This window comes from Chrysochloris asiatica, unplaced genomic scaffold (assembly GCF_000296735.1).
Source record: "Chrysochloris asiatica unplaced genomic scaffold, ChrAsi1.0 scaffold00005, whole genome shotgun sequence".
Taxonomy (NCBI): domain Eukaryota; kingdom Metazoa; phylum Chordata; class Mammalia; order Afrosoricida; family Chrysochloridae; genus Chrysochloris; species Chrysochloris asiatica.
In genome coordinates this window covers 2,159,414-2,177,454 of record NW_006408523.1, presented here as the reverse complement: position 1 = coordinate 2,177,454, position 18,041 = coordinate 2,159,414, and the positions used below count along the sequence as shown (strand labels likewise).

General features: G+C 46.0%; 1 protein-coding gene across 1 annotated transcript in view; it reads right to left on the bottom strand.

The window, feature by feature from the left end:
* Positions 1–18,041, bottom strand: part of GTF3A (general transcription factor IIIA) — a 172,454-nt gene that overhangs the window by 10,381 nt on the left and 144,032 nt on the right. Inside the window, exons 3-6 of the mRNA XM_006832039.1 lie at positions 7,772–7,977; positions 4,491–4,591; positions 2,421–2,517; positions 1,341–1,429 (exon numbers count right to left, since the gene is read on the bottom strand). Of these exons, the coding sequence (XP_006832102.1) occupies positions 1,341–1,429; positions 2,421–2,517; positions 4,491–4,591; positions 7,772–7,977 (493 nt within the window). The remainder of the gene's footprint in view (positions 1–1,340; positions 1,430–2,420; positions 2,518–4,490; positions 4,592–7,771; positions 7,978–18,041) is intronic.

Genomic DNA, 18,041 nt, shown 5'->3' with positions numbered 1-18,041 from the left:
ATGTATGATGGAATGAATGTAAAACTAATGTTGCCCCAAGTAGACTAACACACAACACACAATAAAACATTTGAAAAAAAAAAAAAGAATCTCAAAAGGGGAACAGGGACCTCATGGCCACCAAGAAAGAAAAGTCACCAGTGAAGCATATCCTTTGGACCCCAAGATCCCTGCATGGAGAAGCAGCGGCAGAGACACTGAGACGAGACAGTGGCAGGCTCCCTGACCCACAGAACCAGGAAACTGAGGGTCTGCAGGCAGGAGCAGGGGTCCTTTGGATGTTTATGAGCAGCAGTAAAGGAGCCTGAGCAAGGCAGAGGTCAAGAGGTCGTGGGGCTGAGACAGAGGCTCTGGGCCAGAGCGCCGTAGCCTGAACGGCTGAACTGTACTCGGAGCTTCTCTAAGAAGCCCCATCATCGTGAGTACTGAGGTCTGAGTGACCAGTACAAAGGATGACCAAGCCCAGCGGAGAGCAGGGCGTGCTGTGGAGGTGTGGCTGACCTCCACCTCACAGGAACCGGCCTTGGGCTTATGTGGAGGTTGATTCTCCTTTCACCTTGTGAGGTCAGGCGGCACCCCCCTATGCCCTGTTTGCAGATGTTCTCATACTTCATTTTTTGCACAATGCTGATTTTCCCATAATGATCTGGCCTTTGGAACACAACCATGCTTATGTGACCAAATTAAACAGTTTTCATATTTGTAAGGCTGAACATAGAGTCTGTTTTCATGGTTACCGGGTCCAGAGGTGAGCTAGCTTGGCTCAGGTAAGCTCTGAGGCCATTCTGAGTCCTATGCATGCTTCTGGTTTTCTAAGGGGGGGCTGCGTTTAGTACAGAGCAACAGGACAACACAGGGGCCCAGACAGCCTCCAACACCGTAACCACCAGCTTCAGCCAGCAACAGTGCACAAGTGAGGAGCCGTCTGGCAAGCAGGGGCATGCACCCTAACAGTGGCAAATCTGGGCCAGCCACCCACAGGCTCCCATCAGCACCCGGTACCAGCACCCAAGGGGAGACTCATCAACGCCTGCATTGAGGGTCCTCAACCTCCATGTCCCTTCTGAGCCCCTCTCGCGCTGCGCTTTAAGCGCACTGTCTTCTAGTTTAAGGAAGAATTGTATCTTCCTAGTAGCAGTCCGTGTACTTGAACAAGGTGTGATTGGAAGAGTGAGCTGTGTGGAGCCTTCTCTTCCAGCTTAACCATAGCGCCACCACACTCACCACGTTCCTGGCACTTGTTTTACGGAAACAAAGGGAAAATCAAACACATACAATGGGAAGGTGTAAGTGAAGCCGTTGTTTCTCACCCATGTTTGCTGCCCAGCCCAGATACCTACGGGAACGGTGGCTCGTTGGTGTGCTGGGTCTGATGGGCCTTTAGCTGCCGGTGCTTCCGAAAGGTCTTGTCACAACCTTCAAAATCACACTGCGGAGTAGAGGTGTGTTAGTCTGGATGAAAACCCAGGACTCACAGGATGTAACAGAATCCCACCGGGATAAAACTATTTTGGAGAATCTATACTTGCTACTTTTACCCATCTGTTGATGTTGTTTTGTGCTACTGAGTTGGTTCTGACTCAAAGCAACCCTGTGTAGGGTTTCCAAGGAGGGCCTGGTGAGTCTGAAGCACTGACCTTGTGGTCCCAGTGCTTTACCCCACAGCAGTACAGCAGGACTCCTGTGGTCAACAGTCCAGTACTTAACTATAAAACTCGCCTGTATGTCAAGATGCTTTATGAAATCATGACATTTGAGAATGCAAAACCGTTTCAGTCGGTGGAACCCACCACCAACGTCAGTTGTTGAATCAGTCGGATTCACAGCAACCCCACGTGTGTCCAAGTACAACTGTGCTTCCGAGGGTCTGCAATGGCTGATGTTGGGAAAATAGATCACGAGGCCTTTCTCCTTCCAAGACACCTCCTAGTGGACTCAAACCACCCACCCTCTGGTTGGCAGCCAGAAGTGTAACATGTTTGGACCATCCAGGAACTCTCTTGCTGGGTGTGCTGTCGAGTTGGTTCCCACTTGTAGCATCTCTGAATAGGGTTAAGAGTGGCTGGTGGGCTTGAACTGCTGACCTTGCAGTTAGCAGTCCAGTGCTTATCCCACAGCGCCATCAGGGCTCAGGGACTCGAGGGCATCAAGAGCACTTTAACTAGCAAACGAAGCGCCTCAGCTTTCAAAACAAAACCACTGCTGTGATGGCTAATGTTGACGGGACAAACTCAGGTATTTTACAGACATAAAAGTTGGCTGATGGAAATTTTAGAAATACAAGAATTTAAAAGTTCATGGGAAGAAAAATTCCATGATCTTTTCATTTAATTTTTCCACAAATTTTCAGATGCCCCCTTGTCTAGGTAAAAGCATAAAATATGCAGAAAATGTAAACATATGAAATCATTTGTACTTACCACATACTGTCTTTGCTGATTTTCATGTTTGCGCTCAAAATGTCTCTTCAAGTTTGATTTTGTGGTGCATTTCTGATCACAGCCTTGAACTTCACAACTGTGAGAAAAAAATGTAAAATCCAAAATCCGAACAATGCAAATATCCTCCCACTTCATTGCAGCCAGCGACCCCTAAATGACACGTAGTCCCTTATGATGTACGGCAGCCCTTTTGTGTGTGCGTATTGTATCATTAGGAATACGTACTATGTACGTTGCTGTCAGCTCCATTTCAACTCATCAGGAGCCCTGCTGGTGTTGGGGTCTAAGCTTTGGGACGCTAATCGAAAGGTCAGCGGTTTGAACCTACCCGCTTCTCTGTGGAAGAAGGATGAGGCAGTAGGCTTTCTCAGAGAGTTACAGCCTCAGACCCTATGGGACAGTTCTACCCAGTCCTTCAGCAGTGGGGCTGGTGTTTTTAAAAGGGATCAGATTGGCAACAGCCACTGGAAAGGTGAGACAGGAAGTGGTGGGTTTACATTGATGAGGAAGACTCAGGAAAAGGCGGGGAGAATGTCACCCAGGCCCCAGAATTGCACATGGAGAAGCTGGTGCATCGGCATGTGTTCTGCTGTGTATACTCTGATAACCGCAAAATAAATCCAAACCCAAGTGAAACTATGCAAGAAAAGAGAAAGAACGCCACCCAAGTGTTTTTGAATCAGGCCTTCTGCACGTAGGGTGAAGGCGCTAGCCCCCACCCTATACAAACTGCCAGGATTCTGTAGCCTCCCTGGAACATTTTGGGTGGCGGTTCCCAGTATGCCAGAAGCGCGCAGCAGTGTCGGTGCCTGGTAGCAGGAACCTGCTAGCTACAAAGGCAACTTCTCAGGTCTGACCCACCCCAGCTGAGTTAGAGGACCCCCAGCCCAGCAACCTGTGGCTCAGCAGGCCCTCCTGACGCCTCCTAAGCTGGGAGCTGAATGAGAAGGAGCCAGCATCTCCCCGCTTCAGAAATACCCAGCACTCCTCAACAAACAAATCAACAAAATCCCCACTGCTGCCGAGCCGTTTCTGACTCAGGACAAAGCGGAATGGCTCCCTAGGGTTCCTGAGCCCACAAGCCGAGCCGATGGGAGCAGACAGCCTTGTCTTTCTCCTAAGGACTGGCTGGTGGGTTTGAACTGCTTGCTGACTTATGATTCGTAGCCCAATGCTTACTCCACTGCACCACCAGTGTTCCTTCAGCGACTCCTAGAATAAAATGGGAGCTTGCATGCTTTCAAGGCAAAGACTTCATTCTCAGAAACACAAGCTGAACTGTTGCAAGCCCTCCCTGTCCACCAGTGACATTTGCTCTTCCGGTAGTTGACAGATTCATAGCGCTGAGCTAAGAATTGGTTAGTGAGAGCAGTTTTCTTTCTGGTTGGCACTGTGTGCTCCTCCAAGAGGTTTGGCCAGTTAGTCTCGTCAAAGTGGGTTTGGGGGACTGGAGAGAACTTGAGATGAGCTCCTTTTTGACGTCATTAGGTTCAAATGACCCCCTCGGCCCCTTCCCACCTGCAGAAACTACTCTTCATCTTACCCCAGGAGATGAAGATAAAAGCAATGTACATCATCGCTCAATGTTCCTGTTGTTGTTCTGAGCCGTGTAGTCGGTTCCGACTCACAGTGACCCTGTACAGGGTTTCTGAGGCTGTAAATCTTTACAGGAGCAGAAAGCCTCATCTTTCTACCACAAAGTGGCTAGTAGTTTCGAAGTGCTGAACTTAAGGTTTGCAGCCCGATTCATAATCACTACTCTACCAGAGCGTCTTGTTGTTGTGATGTGCCTTGGAGTCGGTTCTGACCCATAGCGACCCTGCACAGGGTTTCCGAGGCTGTACATCTTTACTGAGCAGACTGCCTCCTCTTTCTCCCGCAGAACAGCTGGTGGTTTGCAGCCCGTTTTGTAACCACTAAGCTACCAGAGCTCCTTCTCCCAGAGCTGTTGTTGTTGTTGTTGTTAAGTGCCGTCGAGTCGGTCTCCCAGAGCTAGCCGGGTCTAAATGCCAAACACAACTTGCTTCACAGTGCCCCAAAACCACTTACGCAAATGGCTTTTCCGTGGTGTGGGTCAGGGCATGGCGGCTTAGGTGGAACTCCCTGACGAAAGCTTTGCCACAGCCTTCATACTTGCAAACAAATGGTCTCTGGTGGGGAAAAGGAAAAACATCCATTCAAGTCCTACCCTAGTCGGTCAGTAACTGCCTGGCTTACTTTGTCCTGTTGTGAGGTGCTGTCGAGGCAGTTCCGACTCCTAGCCACCCTGGATAGGGTTTCTGAGGAGACGCTAGTGGGCTTGAACCGCTGACCTTGAGGTTAGCAGTCCAGTGCTGATCCTACAGTGCCACACCAGGACCCCTTACTTAAAGGCCCCAAATGTGTCATAGGCAGAGTTTTAAGGAGCCTTGGTGGCACAGTGGGTAAGCACGCATCTGCTAACTAAGAGATCAGTGGTTCAAACCCACCAGCCGCTCTACAGGAGAAAGACCTGGTGAGCCACTCCTATGAAGACTTCAGTCTACGACACCCTACAGGGGAGACGTTCTCTATCACATGGGGTCGCTGTGAGTCAGAAGAATGTATAAGCGAGGGCAAGGCTTCTACACTTGCTAGAGTTAAGGGAAGGTACCCTGGTGACACAGTGGGTTAAGCACTGGGCTTGGTAGCTGAAAGGTTGGCACCCACCAGCAGCTCTGCTCCCACAAACATGGCAGCCCCGGAAACTCTATGGGGTGGTTGTACACTGTTCTATAGGGGTGCTGCGAGTCAGAATAGGCTCAACGGCAGATACACGACAGGCCACACGAAAAGCCACAGACTACCCTCACCAGGGAGGCCTGCCATAGAGCTGTAGGATAAGCACTGGACTGTTAACCAAAAAGGTAGCAGTTCAAACCCACCAACTGCTCCTCAGAAACCCTACCCAGGGTCACTATGAGTTGGACCTGATTCGATGGCACCTCACAACACCACCACCTTCACCAGGGCGCATTTCCATTTTGAGTGTCAGGCCAAGGCGATGCTTTATTGGAAAAAGTTACACCATAACACAAACGAGAGCAGACTTGTGTTCTATGGATGCCACCGGAACTAAGTAGGCAGCTTCAGAGAGAGGACGCAGCCTGCCCCCTCAGAGATCACCTGTGTGCTGTCACTGAGGCCTGTCACCACAGGTCACCACCCACAGTCAGATCCAACCTGCTCCAAGCCCGAGCCAGAGGAGCCCGCAGGCTGTGTGGACAAGCCCAGTGCACGTGCCTGGACAAGGCCAGGTGCGGCCACAGGTAATGGTATATCAGCCGCTACACAGTCAAAGTGTCAGGAAACAGTTCATCAGGTTTGTGTCCCACATCTGACTTTGGTGAGTAATGTCCGGGTTCTTAAAAGCTTGTGAGAGGCTGGCCACGTAAGATACAACTATGGCTTCCAGTCATCTGGAACACAAGAGACAGGCAGAAACCAGACTCAGAGAACAAACACATCTACAGGTCTAATAGTCTATTCGGACCAAGGCCTCATTTACCCTGAGACCATGGGAACTAGATGGTGCCCAGCCTCACCTACCCTGAGATCAGAGGAACTAGATGGTGCCTGGCTTCATCTACCCTGAGACCATGGGAACTAGATGGTGCCCAGCCTCACCTACCCTGAGACCATGGGAACTAGATGGTGCCCATTACACTACTGACTATTGTGATTAGGGCCACAAGGTGGTGGTGGCTGTGTGCCATGGAGTAGGTTCCAACTCATAGCGACCCTGTACAGGGTTTCCAAGGTTGTAAATCTTTATGGAAGCAGAAAGCCTCATCGTTCTCCTGCAGAGCAGCTGGTAGTTTCAAACTGCTGACCTTGTGTTTCGCAGCCCAATTCGTAACCACAACACTACCAGACTGACCATTCTGATCAGGGCTACAAGAGATGGGCCTTAATAGGATGGAAGAAAAATATTGAACAGAATCTCAAACTCAAAACATTCAGAATCACTGGACCAGTTGAAACTGGAAGACTCCCTGAGACGATCGCTTCAAACCTTGAACCAAAACTAGCTCCTAGGGTCACTTTTTAGCTGGATTACATCCAAATGAAAGAGCATCACCCAGGAGTACTGTGCTCCTTCCAAAACATCATCTCTATGAGACCAAATGGTCAACAGTGACTTTAAGACAAAGATGAGAAGGTCAGGGGGCAGTGGAATCAGGTGATCAGAACTGGAGCCATCAGAGGGGAAGTCAGGAGAATGTCCACACATGATGGCGAATGTAACCAGAGCCACTGAGCAGGTGGGAACTTTCACTGAAAACACAATGAAGTCGGGTTTGGTTTTTTTGTGAAGTGCTACACTTGAAAGCTCACAGCCCTAACGGCTAGCATGTGGACCTCTATTTGGAACCTAGCTCAGTGCTGTCCACTTGATTCTGACTTATAGTGACCCTGTAAACACAGTAGAGCTGCCCTCTAAGGTTCTCAAGGCTCGAAGCCTTAACAGTAGCAGACAGCCTCACCTTTCTCAGAGGGGCTGCTGGGCTGGAACTGCCGACCTATTAGGTAGCAGCCCAGCCCTTAACCCAAGGTGCCACCAATGCCTCTTTTCAACGTCTATCAAAATACAAAACTCAATGCATTGAATCAATTCCGACACATTGATGTGGGTTAAGTGCCATCCAGTCGGTTCTGACTCAGTGACCCTGCATAGAGTCTCCTAGGATCGGCTGGTGGGTTTGAACCGCCCACCTTGAGGTTAGCAGTTCCGTGCTTATCCTACACTGCCACACCAGGACTCATATAGGATCTCCAAGACTGTCAACCTTTCCGGGAGCGGGCAGCCTCATTTTTCTCCCTCAGAGCAGCTGGTGGATTTGAACCACCGACCTTGTGGTTAGCACCAAAGCCTAACCCACAGCCTGTGCTCTGGAAAGCTGTCTAGTGGTGATGAGATTCGAACCACACACATACTCCGTTATTACAGGGACGCCCTGGCTGGACCCAATTCAAGTTAAAAGAGGAGGAAACCCAAGTCAGAGCCGTGTGTGGCATTGTACAGGGTAAGCACGGGTCTGTGAGCCTCACTAACCACAGGTCAGCAGTTCAAACCCACCAGATGCTCTTGGAAACGCTACACAAGGTCGCTATGCTGTGAGTTGGAACCGACTCAACAAAGCCCAGGTCCTCGTTCACTTCTGTTCAGTTTCATCGGTCTAGCGGCCCAAACTAACAATCCTTAAAAAGGAATCCCCCGGGGGCCACAAACGGTTCCTGTCCTGTCACTGAAACCCTATGGAGCGCCAGTCGGAATCGTGTCAACTGGCGGGTGGCTGGGCCCCCGTTACCTCCCCCGTGTGCGTGCACAGGTGCGCATCTAGCTTCCAGGCCTTGTTGTAATTCGCGCTGCAATCCCGGAAGGAGCAGATGAACCTCCGGGGAAGCGGCGGGGCGGGGCCAGGGCTCTCGCCGGCCGCCGTGAACGCCTCAGCGATGGTCAAGGACGACACAGCCTCGGTGACTGCGGACGGAGGATCCAGGGCGTCACCGCCTCCTCGCCCCGACCAGGCGTGCAGCCAAACGCAGAAGACAGGTGAGCGCCGGAACCCTCAGGCTGGAGCACCAGCTGAGCCGCGCACTTCCGGGTCCGCGACGGGCAGGCCGACAGGCAGGATGGGCGGGGCGCGAGGCTTCAAGAAGGCCCCGCCCCTCTGGGCGCCTCACGCTGCTCGTGCGTCTGACTTAGGAGGCCGGGAAGTCTTGAGGTGCGCCTCCGAAAGCAAGCAAATCCCGAGTCGTTGCTTAATGTGAACGGTTCCCCAGTTACCACCACCCTCTTCAAAGTACTAACCTTGCATTTAAAATTGTCTATTCTTTGGACTTTTGCTTATGGATGTCATTGCTCAAAATTCCAACCAGAATGGAAGATTTCATATCAAAGAGCAAGTTTGTTTTCTCAGTCTAATGGGTTGGCAGGGACCGGCTATTTAGACATTGGTCATCAAAAATGGTGGCTGGCTTACAAGCGTTCATGAATATGCTTAGTTTCAGAACAAGGCTGGGGTGGGGTAAGGTAGAATCTCCCCTGAATAGTTGCCCTCTTTTCTAGATGAATCTGGTAAAAGGCGGCGGGCGATGATGCTGATCGGATTTTATTATTCCATTGTGAGTCATAAACTAATTGTGATTGTCACAACTGTAGAAGATGTGTAACTAAAAGCGGGGAGTCGTTAATACTTCATTCCAGGACAGATGATTCCAGAACCATCTAGAAGAGCATGAGTGGAGCGTGAGATCTACCCAGAAAAATGATGACAGCCGAGACTAGATTGTGTCATGGAGAGACAGAGCAGCGTGAGGCTCTAGATCCATGGACTGAGGAAGGCTGTGTGCCTGTGGACAGGAGGCCGGCTTGCAGAATGTGCCCTTTGGACATTTAAACGAATATATATTTTATTTTGTTTTGTATGTGTGCATCAAATATTTTTGCTTTGTTCATTTGCAAAATAATAAGATGTAAATGGGGAACCACAGAAAGGAAGTGGGATAACTGTTGTTGCCGGGAGGGGGTTGTAATTATTGAGATGAAACAAAGTATATGATTTGTTGAATGTAAAGCTGATGATCTTGTGTGTAAACCTTCATTCAAGTCATAATAAAAAGTTTTTAAAAATAGCTTGTTCTTAAACAGTGACACCAGAGATGGAGGCAGAGACGATGACATGGAGAGATGGAGCAGCTGGGGACTCCAGCTACACCCAGAGAGGAAGAGGGGCTGTGTGCTGACGACCAGGGGGCAGGCTTGCAGGGTATACCTTTTGGTTGGTTGATGCTGCATGGAAGGGATTGGTAACCATGGCAATGAAATGATATACGATAGGATGATTGTAAAGCTAATGTAAACTATCACATAATTCACATTAAAATATTTTTTAAAAATTGCTTCTTCTTACCATGTTATCAGTTTGTCTACTTTGTGGTTAAGTACCTTACAATCCATATTACAGTGAACCCATGTGACACACCACAGGACTGCCCCATAGGGTTGCCAAGGCTGTCATCTATACAGATGCAAATTGCCACATCTTTCCTCTTCAGACTGACTGATGGATTTGACCTGCTGACCTTTCTATTAGCAGCCTCACCTCCTGGACTCCTCGTATCTACTTTAGGAATCCATTTTCTTACCTGCTCTACACATCTTCCATAAGCTCCAGATCAAAGCCAAATCCAACACCCTTGGTAAGCCTGACTCAGCTGGAAATCTGTTCTCCTAAATATTTACAGCCTCAGAAAGCCTAAAGGGGTAGTTCTGCCTTGTTATATAGGTCGCTGTGAGTCAGAATCAACTCGCCGACAATAGGTTTTGATGAGGAAAATAGATTGCACTCATCTAGCAAAATTGTAGCTTTGGAGTTATGGTGTTGGAGGAGAATATCGAAAGTGCCATGGGCTAACAAAAGAACCAACAGATCTGTGTTGGAAGAAGTGCAGCCAGAGTGCTCCTTGGAGGCCAGGATGGCCAAACTTCGTCTCTCATACTTTGGACATATTGTCAGGAGGGACAAGTTGCTGAAGAAGGATATCATGTTTGGTTAGGTGGAGGGTCAGAGAAAAGAGGAAGACCCCAGTGTCAGCATCAGTGGGCTCAAGCGTGGCAACAGTAGTGAGGTTGGCCCAGGATCAGGCAGTGTTTCATTCTGTTGTACATAAGGTCTCTATGGGTCAGTACCTACTTGATGGCACCTAACAACAACAACAACAAACAAACAACAAAAATAACCTAAAGGTTGGCAGATCAAACCCAAATAATGGCTCAGCAGAAGAAAGGCATTGCAATCTAAAAGCATTCAGGCCAAGAAAACCTTATGGAGCAATTGTGTTCTGTCATATGTAGGGCTGCCAAGAGTTGAAATGCGTGATACAAGGACCAAAAAAAGCTTTCTTTTATTATCATTTAAAAATACTTCTTTAAGGAAACATCACTAGGTTCTTCCATGGCACCGGTAGGTGGGTTTGAACCACAGACCTTTAGTTTAGTAGTCAAAGACAAGCTGGAACCAAGACAGAGGTTCCTCAATTTGTCCATACATTAGGATTATGTGGAGATCTTTAAAAAATGCCAAAGGTCAGGGCCTGCTGCAGACCAACAGACCCACAGGCAGAATAGCCTAAACCCCAAATAACCAAAGCCATGCCATTGAGTTGCTGCCGACTCATAGTGACCCTACTGGTTAGACCAGAATTACTAGGTAGAGTTTCAGAGGGCATACGGAAATCCAACAATTGTTATGGAAGCAGATTACCAGATCTGTCTGCTTCCTGGTCGGGACCAATCACTGACCTTGCTTAACACATTGAGCCACCAGGGCTCATTTTAGATGAACAATGCAAAAAATGAGCAAACCCAAACCCCGTGCCATGGAGTCAATTCTGACTCCTAGCCACCCTACAGGGCAGACTGTTCATTACAGAAGCAAATGGCGACATCTTTCTCCCAAGGAACAGCTGGTGGTTTTGAAACACCGATTTTGGGATTAGCAGTCCAACGCCTAACCCACAGCTCTCCTGAAAATGATCTAATGTCCACAGGCCCTTCAATTGAGCATATCAAAGCTGCTCTCCCATGCCCTTTCTCCAGAGTCTACTTGTCTTCATGAATGATGCCCAGGGCTTCCCCCTACCCTCATCTGAATGTGTTGACTAGGTAGGTGGTCCATCACTGTTGATTTACAGCTCCCCTCCCCCCACCCGTTTTCTGTTACCCTGAGGTGTGTTGTAATTCCACCAGGAGAGGAGCAAGTGGTCAGGGATCAGATAGATCTGGTCTACAACCACATGGAGAGAAGTCTGCTCAGGGACCACTTAGCCCCAAACTCTCCAGATCCCCCCAGCTCTCCCCAATCATCCTTTCATAAACCTTAGTCCTTTGAAGACTGCAGTCTTCCAGTCCTGATCTTAGCAAACCCCACCAAATGAATGTTTTTCCCACCTGATGAGTTTAGGTAAGAAAGGTGGGGGAAGATGCTGATAGATTATCTGATTCAACTGTGAGTGGTTGTTAAGACGGTTCATTGTGATTGTAAAAGCTGGAGCTCTAACAAGGGGACTGGCCGATTTTGCCAGCCTGCTGGGGATAAAATGAGCCAGCTCAGAAGCAGAGAGGGGAATTTCACTACCACCGGAGGACTGGAAGGGAGCATGTACTTGGGACTTGGATTCAGGTCCTGAATGTCCTCAACTCAGGGGCAGATTGACTCTGACCCCAGAGATTAACTGTGACCCCTTAAGCAACAGAACCAAGAGGACTAGTCAGAGCCGCGGACTTCCCAGCCTACAGAGAGAAGCTGAGTGCCTTCAGGCAGGAGGTTTTGCTTGGAGAATGCGTGACTCCAGACAGTGAATCTAGGTTTGCAGAGCCCACAGGACTATAGCACTATGGGGCTGGGGCAGATAGGAGAGTGCCTCTGCTCATTTAAAAGAGCTTTTTAGCATTGCCCAAATGGGGCCAAGGGGCCAAGGGCCTGAGCGGGTCCTGCCTGTGTAAGGACCAAACTGATTTTACCTGATTTTGCCTACCTAGAGACTGCTTGACTAAACTCTAGTCAGGCTCAGGAAAGCATTTTAAATAGACAAGGCCTCAGTTTTTAGTTCCCTCCAGAGACAAGGTCAATCTCCATTCTGTACATTAGCCTGAACACGTACTCTAGCTCCAAGAAAATGATATATGTATCAATAGCCAGGCAGCTCAAGGCCAGAGGCCAGATGTTTTCCTTTACCCTAGCCTAAGAACAAAGACCACCAGTCCTGACCAATTAAACTGTAACATCTCATAGTTTGCCAATTGTTAACCAATCCAAAGATTGTAAAGCTGAGAAACCTGAGCTGTTTGAAAATTCTATAAAAACCCTGCAGACAATGAATTCAGGGCTCTTTCCCTATTCCGATGCGTAGGATAAGGTTAGAGACCTGGCTCAAGCTTGATTAAACTTCCCTTATGTATTTGCATCGGTACACGGCTCCTGGGTGGTCTTTGGGGACCCCGAATTCTGGGCATAACACCTGCAGGCATGGCTTGGAAGAGGCTGTCTTAACCAGTGTTCTGAGCATTTCTGACCGAGTAGTAACTGGTTCACTTCCCTAATAAACCGCACAATCGTGAGTATGGTCTATGAGTTCTGTGGGGTCACCACAATGGAATCTCGCACCCTGCTAAGAAGCTTAAAGGGCATGTGGTGGGAGGAATGGGAGGGCTGGTGTCAGAATCCGTAAGAAGGTTGCTGGGTGGAGGCATATCTGACCTTAGCCTCTTAGGAATCAGCTTTGGGCTGACTGTTGAATTTGAGTCTCCTCCTCCCTACTTGGGAAGCAGGAGGAGGTTAGAAGCCACCTCAACGCCCTTGTTACAAAAACCACCTGAGATGCTCCAATTTTTATTAAGAGTTGTTGTTGCTAAGTGCCTTCGAGTTGTCCCAACTCACAGTGACCCCGTGTAGGGTTTCTGAAGCTGTAAATCTTTGCAGGAGCAGAAAGCCTCATCAGCTTTCCAAAGAGCAGCTGGTGGGTCTGAACTGCTGAATTTTGGGATAGCAACTAAGCACTTTAATCACTGCATCCTCAAGTCTCCCAAAACACAGAGCATATTGTTGTTGTGAAGCAGCATCAAGTCGGTTCCGATTCATAGCCACCCTATATATGGGAATAACTGGTGAGTTTGAACCATCGACTTTGCAGTTCAAACGACCTTGCAGTCCAATGCTTTATCTCACAGCGCCACATATAGAAGACCAAATTAGCAGCCCCCCTCACTAGCCTCTCCCTCCCACCCAACAAGTGCTGGAGAATTAGCATCAGAAAAGTTGCAGAAAATGGAAAGCGAATGTCCCCTTCTGCTCTAGCCTTCTTTGATTCTGGGACCCTTAATAGGGATCTAGTGAGAAACATTTTAAGTCAGAGGCTGGCAAGTTAAATGTGATACTTCTGGCTCCAATATTCTGATTCTATGGTATGAAAATTTGTTATAGAGCTAGTCTCTAAATTCAGATGGGATCTATTCAAGGTGGACTTGTTTTAATTTTCTTTAGCTTCCGCCTGAACTTGCATGTTAGTAATTGATGATTTGTTCCACAGTCTGCCCTTACTTTGGCTGAAGATATTAAACTTTTCTACTGTATCTTCCCACAGATGTAGCCAATTAAAAACACAGTAAAGAAAAAAAAGACAAAAATGGATGTCAGAAAAGACTTTGAAATTTGCTTTCTAGTGTAGAGATGTTAAAATGAGTGGGGGAAATGAGGATGTACAAGAGCTGGACAGAAAATTTCAAAGGGCAGCTCAAGAAGACAAAGTAAAATATTATAATGAAACAGTGCAAAGACACAGAAAACCCAAAGGGAAGAAAGCGCACACTCCGCATTTCTCAAGCTGAAAGAACTGAAGAAAAAATTCAAGCCTCTATTTGAAATACTGAAGGATTCTGTGGGCAAAATATTGATTGATGCAGAAAGCATCAAAAGAAGATGGAAGGAATACACAGAGTCGCTGTACCAAAAAGAAATGATCAATGTTTAATCATTTCAAGAGGTAGCATATGATCAAGAAACTATGGTACTTAAAAGCAAAATGTCCAAGCTGCACTGAATGTATTGGCAAAAAATACAGCTCCAAGAATTGATGAAATACAAATTAAAATCTTTCAACAAACTTAGGCAGCACTGGAGGCCAGCAATCATCTCTGGCAAAAAATTTAGAAGACAGCTACCTGGCCAACTGATTGGAACAGATCCATATTTGTGCCCATTCCAAGGAGAGATGACCCAATGGAATGTGGAAATCATCAAACAAAATTTCATTAATATCACATGCAAGTAAAGTTTTTGTTGAAGATAATAATAATAAAGACTGCGACAATGTATCAACAATGAGTTGCCAGAAACTCAAGCCAGATTCAGAAAAGAACCTGAAACTAGGGATATCATTGCTGACATCAGGTGGCGCCTGGCTGAAAGCAGAGAATACCGGAAAGATGTTTGCCTGTGCTTTATTGACTATGCAGAGGTTTTCAACTGTGTGGATCATGACAAAGTATGGACAACATTGCGAAGAGTGGGTATTCTAGAACACTTGATTGTGCTCATGAGGAACCTGCACATAGACCAATAGAACAAGGGGACACTGAGTGGTTTAAAATCAAGCAAAGTGTGTGTAAAGGTTTAATTCTTTCACCACACTTATTCAATCTGTATGCTAAGCAACTAATCCAAGGAGATGGATTACATGAAGAAGAATGTGGCATCAGAGTTGGAGAAAGGCTCATTAACAACCTTCGATATACAGATTATACAACCTTACTTGCTGAAAGCAAAGAGGGCCTAAAATACTTAGTGATGAAGATCAAAGACCACAGCCTTCAGTAGGGGTTGCACCTCAGTGTAAAGAAAACAAAAATCCTCACAACTGGACCAATAAATAACATTATGACAAGTGGAGAAAAGATTGAAGTTGTTCAAGATTTCACTTTGCTCGGATAAATCATCAACACTCATGGAAACAGCAGTCAAGAAATTAGGCAAATCTGCTGCACAGGACCTCTTGAAAGTGTTCAAGAGCAAAGATGTCACTTTGAGGACTAAGGTGCTCCTGACTCAAGCCATGGTATTTTCAATAGCCTGTTATGCATGTGTACAACGAATAAGGAAAATCATAGAATTGCTGCATCTGAATATCATGTTGGAGAAGAATATTAAAAGTACCATGGACTGCCAGAAGAACAAACAAATCTATGATGGTCGAAGTACAATCAGAATGTTTCTTAGGAGCCAGGATAGTGAGACTTCATCTCTCATACTTTGGACATGTTATCAGGAAAGATGAGTCCCTGGAGAAGGACATTATGCTTGGTAAAGTGGAGGATCAGCAAAAAAGAAGAAGACCCCCAATAAGCTGGATTGGCCCAGTGGTGGCAGCAAGGGGCTCAAGTATAGCAACAATTGTGTGGATGGTGCAGGGTGGGGTAGTTTTGTTCTGTTGTGCATAGGGTCACAAGAGTTGGAACCGACTCAATGGAACCTACCAATATGATACAACAGAGGGAGGTTTTTGAACTAAAGCCTGAAAGGATAAATATGGTGCTAAAGAAAATGAGTGTATATGGTAAAAATTAGAAGGGAGAGTCTTGAAGTCAGAGAGGCTAGCTAAGAGCTCTCTAGAATCAGCAGACTGGAAGTCCTGGACTCAAGGGTGTGGCCCACAAGCCCAGAGAAATGGGGACACACAGATGAGAAGGCAATTCAATGAGGGCGTGAGAATGGACAGGCATTGTAGTTTGGTAGACCTGACCCTTTTTTTTTTTTTTTTTTTTTTTTAAAGCTTTTTATTGTGAATGGAGTGAAGGTTTATAGACCAGATCATCAGCTTGACATTCAACAAATCATATAGTTTCATTACAATGATAGCATACCATCCATGTCCCAACAGCTAATGATACTGACCTCTATTCACTTTAACTATGACATTCCTCCTCTGTCTCCTGCTATCTTTCCTCTGCTAACCTCCCTCTTGTATATTACCTGCCCTGCCATCCATGTTAACATATGTCTACCATCTAGCCCATGGATAATTTTCCTCCCCAAATCCCCTTGTAACCATCATAGTTTATTTCTTTTATTAAGAAAGCCTTTTCTTAACTTTTTACAACTTTGATCTCATATAATATTTGTCCTTTTGTATCTAATTTCACTCAGCATAATGTCTTCCAGGTTCATCCGTGTTGTGAGGTGCTTTGCAGATTCATGACTATTCTTCAATGTTGTTTGGTATTTCATTGTGTCTTCTGTTGATGGATATTTAGGCTGTCTCTATATTTCTGATGTGTCTCTTATAGACAGCATATTGAAGGATCCTCTTTTCTTATCCATGTACTTTCTCTGTTTAATCCATTCACACTCAGTGTAATTCTCAATAAGCATGAAGTGATTCCTGTCATTGTGCTGTGTTGTTTATTGTTGTTGTTTTGTGGTGCCATTTGTTTATTTGTTCCACATAATTTTTAGTGCTGAGTTCATTTTGTTTGCAGATTTTCTTTTCATTTTTCTTCATTTCTGTTGTGGTAATGTTTACTAAATCTTCATGATTTTCCTCTTTTTTATTTTGATTTGCTGTTGGTATTAGGTGCCATCGAATCGGTTCCGACAACAGAATGAAACACCGCCAGCCCTGCACCACCCTCACAATCACTGCTACACGTAAATCTACTGCTGCTGTCATTGTGCCAATGCGTCTCTTTGGGAGTCTCCCTCCTTTTTGCTGGCCCTCCATTCTACCAAGCAAGATGTCTTTCTCCAGGATCAGGTCTCTCTTGATAGTATATCTAAAGCATGAGAGACGAAGTCTGGCACACCTTTCCTGATTTTAAGCCTTTCGGTGTTCCCTTGATCTGTTTGATGGACTGCCTCTTGGTCTACGTATAGGTCATTATGAGCACAATTCAGTGTTCCAGAAGACTCATTCTCTGCAATGTTGTCCATAGGTTGTCTTGATCCACACAGTCAAAAGCCTTTGCATAGTCAATAAAGCACAGGTAAACACCTTTCTGATATTCTCTGCTTTCAGCCAAGATCCATCTGAAGTTGGCAATAATAATCCTTGTTCTACACCCTTGTTTAAATATGACTTGAACCTCTGGCAGCTCCCTGTTGATATACTGTTTTAGCCATTTTTGAATGATCTTTAGTAACATTTTACTTGAATGTGATATTAATGGTATTGTCCAATGATTTCTACACTCTCTTGGGTCACCTTTCTTTGGAATGGACACAAATATGGATCTCTTCCAAACAGTTGGCCAAGTAGCTGTCTTGCAAATTTCTTGGCAGACATGAGTGAGTGCCTCCAGTGCTGCATCAGTTTGTTGAAAGATTTCTACTTGCATTCCATCAATTCCTGGAGCCTTGTTCTTTGCAATGCCTTTAGTGCACATTGGATTTCTTTCATTACCTTTGGCTCTTGATCATGTTACTTATTGAAATGTTTGAACATCAACCACTTCTTTTTGGTATAGTAACTCTATGCATCCCTTTCATCTTCGTTTGATGCTTTCTACATCATTCAATAATTTACCCATAGGATCCTTCACTATTACAAGTTGAGGCTTGATTCCCCCCTCCTCAGTTTTCTCTGCTTGAGAAATGCTGATATATATTAATTGTCTTTGATGTTACCTTGTGATTTATTCATTTTTCCCTATTAAAGCAGTCTCTTTTATCTTGAAATATAATTGAATTCCTTGCCGTTTGGAAGTTCTGTACCTACACTATTCCGTCTTTTTGGTTTGCAGTTGACTTTATTAAAAATTGATATCTCTGGTTCCCTGTTTTTAGTCTTGTAGGTTTGTTTCACTTTAAATATTTCTATATCTCGATTGAGTTCTGGATGGTAGTATCATGAATGGTAATCTCAGGTTGTTGTTTGTTGTCCAAAGAACACCCCTTAGCATTGTTTTATAAAGTTTGTCTGGTCATTACAAATTCCTTTAAATTCTGTTTTTCAGGAAACATCCTAACTTCACAGGTGTATTTCAGGGACAGCTTTGGTGGGTATATGATTCTTTTTTTTTTTTTT